Source organism: Python bivittatus, unplaced genomic scaffold (assembly GCF_059951505.1).
Source record: "Python bivittatus isolate LINGU-HERP-01145 unplaced genomic scaffold, Pbiv_v1 ctg000220_np1212, whole genome shotgun sequence".
NCBI lineage: Eukaryota > Metazoa > Chordata > Lepidosauria > Squamata > Pythonidae > Python > Python bivittatus.
In genome coordinates, this window is record NW_028277048.1 from 7,822,153 (window position 1) to 7,835,006 (window position 12,854).

A 12,854-nucleotide genomic window follows, 5' to 3' on the forward strand; every position below is an offset into this window, starting at 1 on the left:
GAGAATACTCAAACAGTTATCATTCTGGATCTATTCAGGAAAGCTATTAAGATCTGGCTATTCCACAAGGCATTTGAATATTAATGGTGTGAGGGCTGTCTTAGCTAGTTAACTAGTAGGTTTTTGTTTTTACATTTCATTGAGAAAATGTATGCATTTTGCTTGATTACAAACTGCCTTGAGACCAAGGAATTATCCATTTTAAAAACAAATCTGAAAAAAGCTGAAATAAAGTTTTGCTCCCACTGCTTTCATTACAATGTTGGACTGGAAGCAGCCCAAAGAATCAGGAGCAAGATCAACTTTGGAACAGCATCCCTTCAGAGACTCATTTGGCTCCCACCCCATAAGGGTTCCATAGGTTCTTGAAGACGTGCCTTGCACTCAGGCCTGGGGTTATGTTGTTTATTGAGCTCCAGGTGGTTTTTTTGCAACTTATGGATGATTTTGTCCAGGAATACACGTCCATTTCTTCTTTCAGAACTTTTTTTCTTTTTGTTTCATTTTAATTAGGTAAGCCACCCAGAGTCATTTGGGAGTTGGGCAGCCTTCCAAATTTAATAAAATAAGTAAACTAAGAAACGTAAGTCCCTGATAGGATCTGAATAGGACTGTGCAAATGGGCACACCCTCATAAATGATATTAACAGTAAAGTCAATAGCACCATCCAATTACACAGACTTCCACTCACCAAGAAACAACAAGACAAGGATGATTATGAGTACGACAAAGAAGGTGTTTCCGTAGATCACCAGGAGCCGTACCAAACGGGACTTGAAGATTTTCTGCCACCTGTAGAAAAAAATCCAAGATTAAGGGGGGGGAAATGTACCCATGAGACAGCAAAACATGTTACAACAGGGGTTAGCAAAGTTTTTAAGTACTGGGTGCTACCTCCCAAATAACTTAAAAATGGCTGAAACCTCATGATATACTGACGATTACACTATCAAGAAAAAAAGAGCAAGATTTTGCTCTTCTCAGATAAAATTCTCTAAAACTTTATGTGAGAACATCAATATCTTATAGAATGTGGCTATTCATAATTTAAGTTTATAAGGCTGCCCAACACACTTTAGGCAGATACAAATTACAATCACAACCTAAATAAGCCAATCAAAAAAAAATAAAGATGGTTATAACCAGGGGGAACCAACAAATCATAGCCAAAATAATACAACCCCATTCAGGCAGACATTAACCCAGGGCGTGGGAAAAAGCCAGGTTTTCAAGGCTCAGGATAGCAGGGTTGGAAGCATTCAAAACTCTAGTAAAGTGCTATTCCAGAAGGAGACTCCACAAAAAGAAGGGACAGCTTCTAGGTTCCATCAGATGGCATTGCTTAGGGACCCAGGGCATGCCCACTCTGCCACTCTACAACAGGCAGAAACAATGATACTCCCTGAGAGCCAGGGCCTAGGCCACAAAGGGCTTTGGAGGTGACAATCAGCACCTTGAATTGCACCTGGAAACTCACTGAAATGCAGCTTATACAGCAGCAGTGTTACATGGGCGTACAAAGGTACGCTCATAACTGCTTATGCCATTGTAGTTTCCAAGTGGTCTTCAAGGGCAGTTTCATGTACAGACCATCATAATAGTCCACATGGAAGGTGACTACAGCATGCATGATTATGAGAAAAGATTCCTGGTCTTGGAAAGGACACAACTGGACCACCAGACAGATCTGGACACAGACCTTCCTGCCCACAGCTGCCACCTCCTCTTTGAGCAGGAACTGTGAGTCCAGAAGACCCCCAAATTGCACACCAATGTCTGGGGGTGTACAACCCTATTCAGAACTAAAGATGGACAATCCGTGGCACTGCAAGAACCAGGAACACATGGTGACTCTATCTTGTCAAGGTTCAGCTTAAGTCTTTTAACAAATATCTAATAAAATTAATAAACTATTAGTTTATTATTAGATATTTGTTAAATGGTACAGGTCATAAAATGAATTGGTATGGGGAGAACATTGATAAGTGGGCCAAAATAAAATTTATGAAGTTAGTTTAAATGTAAAAGGATTACAAGAATCCAAGAAACAAAATGTAATCTTAGCATATTTAAAACCATTAAGGGCAGATATCTACAAGAGACTCATCTAATAGAACAGGATAAATCTCTCTTAATGAATGATTGGGTGGAACAGGTTTACCTCACAGATACTTTGACGAAAGCTAAAGGTGCGGCCTTTCTTGTTCAAAAAGGTTTCCCAATTAATGTACAATGTTATTATTGATGTAAATGGGCATTATTTAATTTTATGTGCCAAAATAACAGACTGCAATAGCTACAGTATAGTTAATGTTTATGGACCAAATTTAGATTCTCCTATTATGTTTTATGAATGTTTTCAACACGAATGAGTATATTTATGATAAACTGATAATAGATTTTAATGAAATATTGGATCCTGAGTTTGATAGAAGTACTCTGGCATGGAAAAAACAATAATTAGTGAGGGAAACAATTAAGACTTATATGGAAGAACTGAATTTAGTAGATTCCCTAGTGTTTGATGTATCCAACTAAAAGAGAATATACATTTTATTCAAATGCGCATCAGAATTTTTTTAGGGCTTGATTATTTTTTAATATCGTCAACTATCATCAAATTCAAGAATGTAACATTGATATTTGTTATGTATCTGATCATAGTGCATCCACTTTGAAATGTGTATTTCAGAAACCAGTTAAGATATCAAGAAATTGGTATCTTAATGTTTCCCTATTGAATGATAAAGAATTTGTACGACAAATGCCAGTAGAGACCTTACAATATATTGATTTGAATCCAGAAACATCAAGTGCCTGAATTTTTGAATGGGAAGCATATAAAGCATACAGTTGAAGTAGAATTATTGCTTATGCATCACACAAAAATAAGATTAAAAATAAAAGGGAAAATAATTTGAAAGATGAACTGAAACATTTATGAGCACAGATGGTTAGATGCCTATCTACAGTTTTGTACAGAGAAATACAGAAAAAGAAATATGAATTAACTACTATAATATCACAGCAGATAGATTTATGCTAACATGTTTATGATAGAGATACTGGGAGAATGGTGAAAGACTCAGTAAGATCTTAGCTAGTCGTTTAAAGCAAAACAAAACAAAACAAAAAGATAGGGCAATGATTCCAACCATTAGAGGTGAAAGAGATGTAATGTATAAAACTTCAATGGATATTAATTGTCAATTTTTAAAATTTTATTCAGAATTATATAGTAAACCAGAAGATATACCGAATAAAGATGCAGAGACTTTTAAAAATAAAATTAACCTACCACATTTAGATGATACACATAAACAACTCTTATTCACTCCACTATCTGAGCTAGATATTAAACAAATAATTTTAAAAATGGCAAGTGGTAAAACACCAGGATTAGATGGATTCCCTGTTGAGTGGTACAAAACATGTATAGATCTTTTGGTGCCAAAACTTTGCCAAGTATATGAAGAGGTATTTGATAAGGGAATTTTATCACCGGCATTTAACCAGGCTTATATTACACTTATACCAAAAGCAGATAAAGATCATATTCAGTGAGCTAATTATCATCCAATCTCATTGATTAATGTTGACACAAACATTTTAACAGCAGTTTTACCAAACAGATTACAGCAAGTGATATTGTTTGTTATTAAGAATGATCAAGCAGGGTTTATAAAAACTAGGCAAGCAGCAGACAACATTAAGTTAGTTGTAGATTTAATAGTCTTGAATAAAAACAAAGATCAATTTGTAATTTTATCATTAGATGCTGAAAAAGCCTTTGACAAAATACATAAACAGTACATGTTTGCCATATTAAATAGATTTGTATTTCCTTTGGAATTTATAAAATGGATTAAGATATTATGAGTCGCCCACATCTAAAGTAAAGGTTAATGGTATATTTTCTCCTACTTTTCCACTATTTAAAGGAACTAGTCAAGGATGTTCACTTTCACCCTTGCTTTTTAATACTTGCATGAAACCCTTGGCTTGTGCTATTAGAAGACAAAGGGAAATCTGCAGAGTAGTACACAACTCAGTTGAACACAAATTGGTTTTATTTGCAGATGACATTCCTTTCTTTATTTCTACTATCCCAGTGTTGATGCAAAGGATAAATACCTTTAGCAAAATAGCAGGATACCCTATTAACTGGTTCAAATGGGAATTGATGTCAATAGGTGAAAATTTGGTTACCCATTCATTTAAGGAATATCAATTCCATATTTGTACCAAATCTATTAAATATTTAGGTGTGTGTGTACCAAAGGATATAACTCAGCAACATGTAATAGAAATAAAATATAGAGAGGGGTTTCTTCAGATATCAATAGACGGGAGTCATTAAACCTCACCCTTTGGGGAAAGATGAACGCTCTCAAAATGAATATTATTCCCAGATTAATTTATATTCTGAGAGGAAATATATCTGGAAAATATTTTCAGAAAATAAATTCTTTGTTTAGAAAATTTCTATGGAGCTCCCCAATTCCGAGAATATCTTTACAGAAAATCTATTATCCCTGGAAAAATTTCATCAGTTAGAAAGCTATGGAACGTAATGTCTAATTAAAAGAAAGATTTGACCTTTCTTCCCATGTCAAATTGAATTTATGGGGAAAGCCAACTTTAAAAATTGGGAAGAAGATGGTGATATTGAAAAATTGGAGTGGAAGAGGGGATATTGACTTTGAACCAACTGATAGATGAATTTTAATGTACCCTGTGTTAAGAGATGAATATCATCCATCAGACGTAACCCAATGGCAATATTTACAGTTACATCATTTGTGAACAACATTGTTCGGGCCAGCAGCATTTTCAGCTCCTGAGACACACATAAGCATATGCAGCACCAATAATGACCTTTAAAACCCCTGTCCCACATCCATGTTGGGGCAACTATTTTTGACCATCCCCCAGGCTCAGCCACTTAGTAAATGGCTCAGCAACAAAAGCAGGGAAATAATTCTGGTTATTAGTGTAATTCTGTCTAGGAGTTCATGTTTTCTTTTTTTAATACAGATAGTCCTCGCTTATCAGCTGCAACTGGGACCAGCAACTCTGTCACTAAGGGGCCCCAGTCATAAAGTGAAACATCACATGACTGCACCTAACTTATGTCAGTTTGTCAGTTCCAGCTGCAGTCGTTAAGTTTGACATCACATAGTCACCATTTGCAACCTCCTGCTGGCTTCCCCACTGACTTGTTGGAAGCCAGCCGTGAAGGTTGCAAATGGCAATCATGTGACCACAGAACGCTGTGACCACCATAAATGTGCGCTGGATGCCAAATACCCAAATGTGATCACATGACCACAAGGACGCTGCAACAGCTGCAACTTTGAGGACCAGTCTTAAATCTCTTTTTTCAGCACCGTTGTAACTTCGAATGGTGGCTAAATGAGTAGTTGGTAAGCAAGGACTACCTGCACTATGTATTCTTTTAAACCTGTAAGCCACCCAGAGTCTTTTCTGAGTCAGGTAGTCTTAAAACCTAAGTAATTAATTAATAACAAATTGAGCAACTCTTTACCTTTAACCCACAAGCGTATACAGGCTGATTATCCTAGCCTCTTTCAAATTCTTGGCAATAGTCAAAAATATATTCTCCTGTCTGCTTACAGGTATTAATTACTCTCACTCGTCCTCCAGGTTTCTTCTTCGGTATCACTCCCTCTGGAAGCCAAGCCTTGACCTATATTCTGTGGCTTTTGCATTTCTCAGCAGCCTAAGCCACAAATATTTCCAAGTCGGGGACCACCACCATCCCACAATCACTCTCATAGCTCCTCACCTTGTTGCAGAGATAAAGGGTATGCAGAGGAGAAATACAAGGAGGACTTCAGCATAGAGGAAAGTGGCCACGGCTGCCCACTGGAGACTCATCCTGGGAGTATGGGAAGGAAACAGCTCCAACGAAAGCTGAGATTCACAGCTAGACAGAACTTTTGGCTGAAAGGAGGGGGGAAAGGCTATTAGAATACAAAATGTACAATACAAAGTGTCATCCAGTAATCAAACGGCTCAACTGAAAACCAGTGCCAGCAGTCAATGAAAGAGGGAGATGTTTTAAATACAGACAAACCTATGTGAGGGTGAAACCTATGGGGGAGGGGAGGGGAGGGGAGGGCCAGCTAGGCTTATGCACCACAGTATAACAGTCTCAAGGTATTCTGACAACTCCTTAGGACAAGCTCTACAGTATCATCTCATTTCCACATGTTTAGCAGCCAGGTCAGAGCTAAGGAAAGAAGGGTGTTTTATTACATCATACAAAGTAGAGCAGAAGCCCCCTTTTCAGCCAGAAATGGGGTACAAATCCTCCAAATTTTCCACAGCAAGCATGTGGGGGTGAGAAGGAAATGAAAAAAAGGGTCTAAAATCATCTGTGACAGATTGCTACATCATGTTAGTTCCCACAGAGAGGGATGCGGTTACAAACAGAAAGTCTGATGACTGCTCAGACATCCCCCTCAGATCAAGGGCAGAAGCTGCAAACACTGCTTCTGGTAAGGCCACCCCCCACCACTGCTCTTTTCCTCTTCAGCAGGCAAGCTCTCCAGGCACCCACGTGAAGATCAATCTGTTAGCAGACCAGGTTCTGTCTATAAATCACCAGTGGCCAACCTGCCCATTTCCTACCCAGGTAAATTCAGACAAGATGCAGTGTTCCACAGCTTCAATGGTTGCACACCCCAGATACATTAATTTCTGATGATGAAATTAAGGGGTTAAAAAAGCTCCCAGATGCTGCTAAACTACAACTCCCAGCAGCCCATTAGCACCAGCAATGGAAAGGAAACCTGGGAAATATAGCTCAGCAACACAGGAGAACTAGTTTCCGGTCCCTGAATTACAGTAATCCCTCTGCCTTTCTGCTGTAGGTTTAAAATAACCACTAAGAGTTAAAATAATACCAAATGGCAACTTTGTACAATGCCCTCCCTAGAGGGGTAGCAGAATGCATGCAGAACAAGTTATGAACTCAAACAAAAACGAACCCTCAGGAAAAGGCAATCTTCTGCCATAATGAACCTAAGCTGTGGAGGAGGAAGGGAAGCCACTTCTTTTGATCCAAGGCAAAATTGTACTCACTGCCTCCTGAAGAAAGTCTTTATCAGGGCACAGCTTTCTGCCACCAACAGCCAGCCAGTTTGTGAGAAATCTTAATGGTCTGGAGGAGGTACAGGTATTAACTGAGGGCTCCAAGATGTTTCTGCACTACAACCTGGTAAATCCTACCCTTTCCCTATATCAGATGAATGTAAGGTTTGTGCTTTAAAACTGATGCTATCCTTCAAGAATCAGGAAAGCAAAAATGGTGTTGCTCCTCAGATGGCCAGGATAATTTTTCCACAGTCAGAAGACAACCTGGAGTCCAAACTGGTTAAATTTTCTTTTTAAATGTAAACAAGATAGGAAGTTTGATAGATGCCAAGGAAACTATCTGCAGAATGTTTGTACATTTGAGCCCCAGGATAACTATCTTCTGTTTGTGCTTATTGTGTAAGATCAGGGTTTCTCAACCATGGCAATATAAGACGTGTGGACTTTAACTCCCAGAATTCCCTGGCTGGGGAATTCTGGGAGTTGAAGTCCACACGTCTTAAAGTTGCCAAGGTTGAGAAACCCTGTGTTAGATTGTCTTCAATGAGCTGAGCACCTTAGGAATACGAATAACCAATAATCATGAATATTGAAACAAAATATAGGAAGGAAGGAAGGAAGGAAGGAAGGAAGGAAGGAAGGAAGGAAGGAAGGAAGGAAGGAAGGAAGGAAGGAAGGAAGGAAGGAAGGAAGGGTCTCACTGACAAAACTACATTGCAAAGAGTTCAATGCAGAATCATACATTTGTCGCACAACATTATTCTGTGGGCTAATTTTTTTTTTCCTACTTGTGGATCTAGCAGAAATGCTCATCACCCATCTAAGGCCCCTTTCTTACTGGCCTCATCAAGAGAAATCTATCTACAAAAACGTAACAACTTTGCAAAAAGAATATACTTTGTTTGCCATTTTCGTACAGGCTAATGCAGGCTGGGAGAATTCTGGGAGTTGAAGTCTTAAAGTTGCTGAGGTTGAGAAACACTGAGCTAATGATATTTCTTTTATTCATTTGATAGCTTGCTTTGAAATGAAAGATTATATGGCTGCTCTGGATTAATTTATTAACAAGGCATCTTATATGGACTTCCAAGACTGAAAGGAAACACAAATATATTTAAATAATGTTTCAAAAGCTAGGTTGTGGAACTCAGCTGAATGGCAACTCTCCTACAATTACTATAGAGCATGAATGCAACATGCTCCCCAGCATCTATTTTCTGGTCCTCCCAGCACCCCAAGTAAGTGAGACCAAGGAGTTTGGGTTTTTTTGAGTTTTGACAAGGCTTAGGGGCAAAATGGATAAAGGGGCTAAATTTTCACCCCTTAGATCCCCCAAACCCTATCCCCTTTGGACTGCAGCTCTTAAAAGAGCATGTACATAAAACCTACAAAATCCCTTCATGTGTTAAGTTATGCATTCCTGCCAAGATAGTTTTGCAAACTGAGCAAGCAGAAAGGGAGATTACAAAGTGCATAAATGCCAGGGACAGGTGAAGCATTGCAACACCTGCACAATTCCATTTACTCAAACATCTGGTGCAAAAAAAAAAAGGGGGGGGAGAGAAATTTAAATCAGCATACACTCCAGGCTGAGAGGCATGCTGTTCTTTCTCTGCTGCCCACCTGTTTTCTTAAGGAAAACATCAAAATTTCTCATCAATTTCATAGAAATACTATTTCAAAGAACATAGACAGAGGATGACAAGATAAAAGCCTCCTCTCACATCTCCAGAGTAGGAAGCAAACTCTTAAAAGTTATGTGCTACCTCAGACTTTCCCAACAGAGTGAGGAAAGCTATATGCAAACATTAGGAATTGCACATGAAGAAAGCACCTATTTCATTCAACTTCCTTGCTAAGGCTTTATATTATATCAACGATGGGTTCGTTTTCCTAAGAGCTCCACGGCTGACACCCAGGAGAACAAGTCAGACCACCACCTTCTGGAATTTCTTTGGAGCACGGAGGAGATTGTAACACTGCAGAACAGGCCTATGCCTGTTACACACTCCCTCGCAAATACGCCCATGCACGCACACGCTCAGACTCCACAAGGCCTCCCCACTGCACTTCCCTCTCGCAGACAAGCCCATCCTCGTTCACGCAGCCTCCTCAATATTACTGGCCCCTTGCAATGTTCTTTCCCCCTCCTCGAATTTACACCCGGGAAAAAGAAAAAAAAGGTAGCCTGCTTCTATGACGAAGGAAGGAGGTGGAGAAAGCAAATTACAGGTGAAACCGAATTACGTTCAGGAGTGTTACGGGAAGACGCCACAGAAATGTGCGGTTTAAAACAGGGGTGCCTCGCCAAGGCTCCCCCCATTCTTCCGAAATATAGGGGCCAACGCGCCTTGCAAAAGAAAAAGAGGGGGGCGGGAGCGCCTTCTTTTTAACAGAATTTTGCTTTCTTCCCAAATGACCAGCCTTACTGGCCTATTCCTCCGCTCGGCGGGAGGGACCCCATACATACCAACCAAGCCCCAAAATCAGCGCCCGCAGCTGACCGCTCGGCCACACGCAGAAATAGGACACACTCCGCAATCCCGCCCACTTAGCTGGGTGTGGCCCGAACGCTCCCTCCGCCCAATCGCGAGCAACTTTTCTAAATCGAGAAGGGGGAGGGAGGACGAAGGCGGAAGTTGCTCCGTCGGGGCCGCGGGCGTGGTCGTGTCGCAGTTTCCAACGTGGCTATTAAAGCCGGGGGAGAGGAAGCTTCATGGGAGGCGCCGCTTGGGGTGAGCGATCTAAAGGAAGTAGCCGTGCTACAAGCGCGTTGGACTACAGCTCCCATGATATCTAGCGAGCACGGCTAATAGTCCTGCTTCCTGGGGTTTAGAGGAATTGCAAGCGTGCGAGGCTCTGCTGGCGGGGAGGTGGGGGTACTTTGCTCCTTCCTAAGCAGACTGCGGAATTTCCCTATTTTCCTCTTGCTCCGGAAAGGTGGTCCTTCTCGCTATCATTTTTCGTTTAGGACCCTCCTTTATTTCCTTCCATTCATTGTTCCCGTTTCCTTTCTTAGATACAGTTTGACTTAAGGTGCTTTCAGAGAAATGACTGATAGAATTGCCAATTCAAAAGCAGCGTTCGACTATATCTGAATAGAACAACAATGGATCTGAGCGTCTCCGTTCTCATCACACGCATACATCAGATTGGAGTTGCACAGAGCATAAATACCAAGTCATGGCTTTTGCAGCACAGGGTATGGAGTAAAAGTCATTCGTTTTAGTTAACGCCCTGAACTTCTGCATTTTTTTCTCTCAACCGCTAGAAAACCAACAGATTTGGCACAAACTGTTTTTCTGTTGCGCTCTTGACCCACAAAGGGCAGTACCTAAGGTGGAACTGGAAGTGAGCTAGGAAGAATGATACAGTAATATGTTTTTCCTATCTCTGTGGTTTCTGCAGTGAAATAAAATGAAGCAACTGTATTCATATAGGACAACAATCCCTTGTATGTCTGTATTTCCACCATACGGAGGAGTGGGGTGGGAATTACTTCGCCTGTGATCTCATTATGATCCTTACAAGTGTCTCCAATGTTAAACGGACGCTATCGTTTTAACGGCCAAATCGCTTTCTGACCAATTATGGCCAGTGGCCTCTTTCGATTTGGCACCGGAAGTTAGATTATGCAGATCTACTTTATTAAAGTATTTACAAATAGAATGCTGACATAGAGGCCGGGTTGCTAGAGCGAGCCTGAAGGAAAGAGACTTCAGGTTCCTGTTTGCAGCCGATGGCGGCGCTCCACAGACGTTCGGCAGAAACAGATTCACAATTCCAGCCTCCTTCGCAGTAACGTTTTCTTCGGAAAATCCTGTGGAGCTCTCAGCAGCCAAGGAACGGGCAGGCTTTTCCACCTGAATAAAAATATTTTTGGGGACGTGGGAGTTTTCTAACAAGAACTAGATAGAAGTGTCTTTGGGGAGAGATGGGCACTTCTCTGTCCAGTGCATAACACATGGACTGTACTATCCCATGCTCTGCCCTCTTTTTCTTTCATTGGTATCATAGCAGATGACCAATTTGTAGTGTATGGCACCTTTTATTTCCCAAGTTTCAATAAAGCCAAATAAGAAGACTTGAGATGAGGCTTTTAATTAACAGAGGTTTTATTGGTCAAGGAAACCTTCTGGATGGCTCAAGGAGTGTTGCCCAGAACCACACCTTGCAAAGCAAGCAACAAAGATTTTATAGGCATATTCAGATATTTCAGATAGTACATCCCCTCATATCCATACAAGGGAATTTTGGGATGACCCAGGGAAAAGTAAAGGTGGGCCTAAAGAGGTGAATCTAAGTTTAAATACCTAACTTCTTTGGAATTTAGGGCCTCTCTCGTTGCAACTTCTTTGCCTGGTACCGATCTAATTTATGGCTTCAGGCATCTGGCTAATTGCTTCTCAGGAAATGGGGTGGGGGATGCTGTGCTCTCTTAGAAGGCAATCAGGCATTCAACAAAGAGATAAGGTGGGGGAAAGAAATGCTGTGCTCTTTACAAAGCAAGTTAATCCTTTGTAAATAAGATAGAGTGCACTATCACATGCATGCCCACACATTATGAGAGAGTGTAAAATTGTGTATCAAAACAATGCCCTTCAGTAGGCATACGCTTGGAAACTGCCTCCTGGAAGCCCATATAGTGCTCAGTGTGTCAGACCAGAACCAGGGAGACCTTGGTTGTAGTCCACCCTCAGCCACTGAGTGTCTTTCAGACAGACATTCTCTCTCAGCCCATCCTACCTTGCAGGGGTGTCCTTGTGGGGGGACATGCAAAAAAGGACCTTATGTACACTGCCTTGAACTCTTGCAAGAAAGGTTGGATATAAATCTAACAAGTAAAAGCAGCTCCAGTAGCTGCAGCTTGAGTGCAGCAGATGCTCTCAGCATCTCCCAGTTGCAGGCCACACAATCGCTTAGCTTTCAGAAGATGCAGCATCAAATAGTAGCAGGGTAATCATCCCTGGCATACCACTCAATTTAGAAACACCTGGAAAAAACAAGTCATGTATGTGCTCGTAGATAAATATTTATTATATATTAATCTGGCTGTGATTTCTTGGGAAATCTGTGTTTCTTGTTTCAAAACTGTCTTGCCCTCTGGCTTTTGGTTATGTAAGGATTACTATGTATAACAATAACCTATTAGGTATCGAAACAACTGCTTGGTGAAATGCATTTACAGTACAGAGTTAAGAAATCTCTGCCTTTTGAGCCAATGTGAAAGAAAAACACCAACAGCTGTGTTGTAAATGACACAAACGTTAAGATACCAGGCTTCACCGTCGATTGTGAAATAACAGATTTTGCTCATGGGCATTGTAGTGAAATGTAGGAGATGGCTTCAGAGTAGTGCAGCTCGCATATGAGTTTTTGTGGACTGTTTATTCCTCAGATCCTTCAGTAATGACAATCGGGGCAGATTCTATTTTTAATCTCTTTAATGTCAGCTTTGAACTCTAATTCATTTACACAAATAATTCCTGAAGCTTTTCCACTGTTGTATCTTGCAGATAATTGAGTCAGCCACCAGCACACAATTAGCAACAACTGTTCCTCCCACACTAGCTTGCTTTTTGTATCCCTTCTTGTATTTCTCACGAAGTTACACCTTCTGTATGGTTGTTAGGACCTCAGTTTAGGGACAACAGCTTCTACCTTCTGCACAGCCCTACGTGAGTTCGGTGCAGCAGTAGGAAGGGTTTTTGGGCAGCAACTGCTTGTATTG

At 40.7% G+C, this 12,854-nt stretch overlaps 1 protein-coding gene across 1 annotated transcript in view; it reads right to left on the bottom strand.

Moving 5' to 3' along the window:
• The window catches only part of BCAP31 (B cell receptor associated protein 31), a 41,735-nt gene extending 32,003 nt beyond the window's left edge, over positions 1–9,732 (bottom strand). The window contains exons 1-3 of the mRNA XM_007420475.3: positions 9,594–9,732; positions 5,811–5,968; positions 693–793 (exon numbers count right to left, since the gene is read on the bottom strand). Coding sequence (XP_007420537.1) covers positions 693–793; positions 5,811–5,902 — 193 coding nt within the window. The 5' untranslated portion in view covers positions 5,903–5,968; positions 9,594–9,732. The remainder of the gene's footprint in view (positions 1–692; positions 794–5,810; positions 5,969–9,593) is intronic.
• Positions 9,733–12,854: the final 3,122 nt, after the last annotated feature.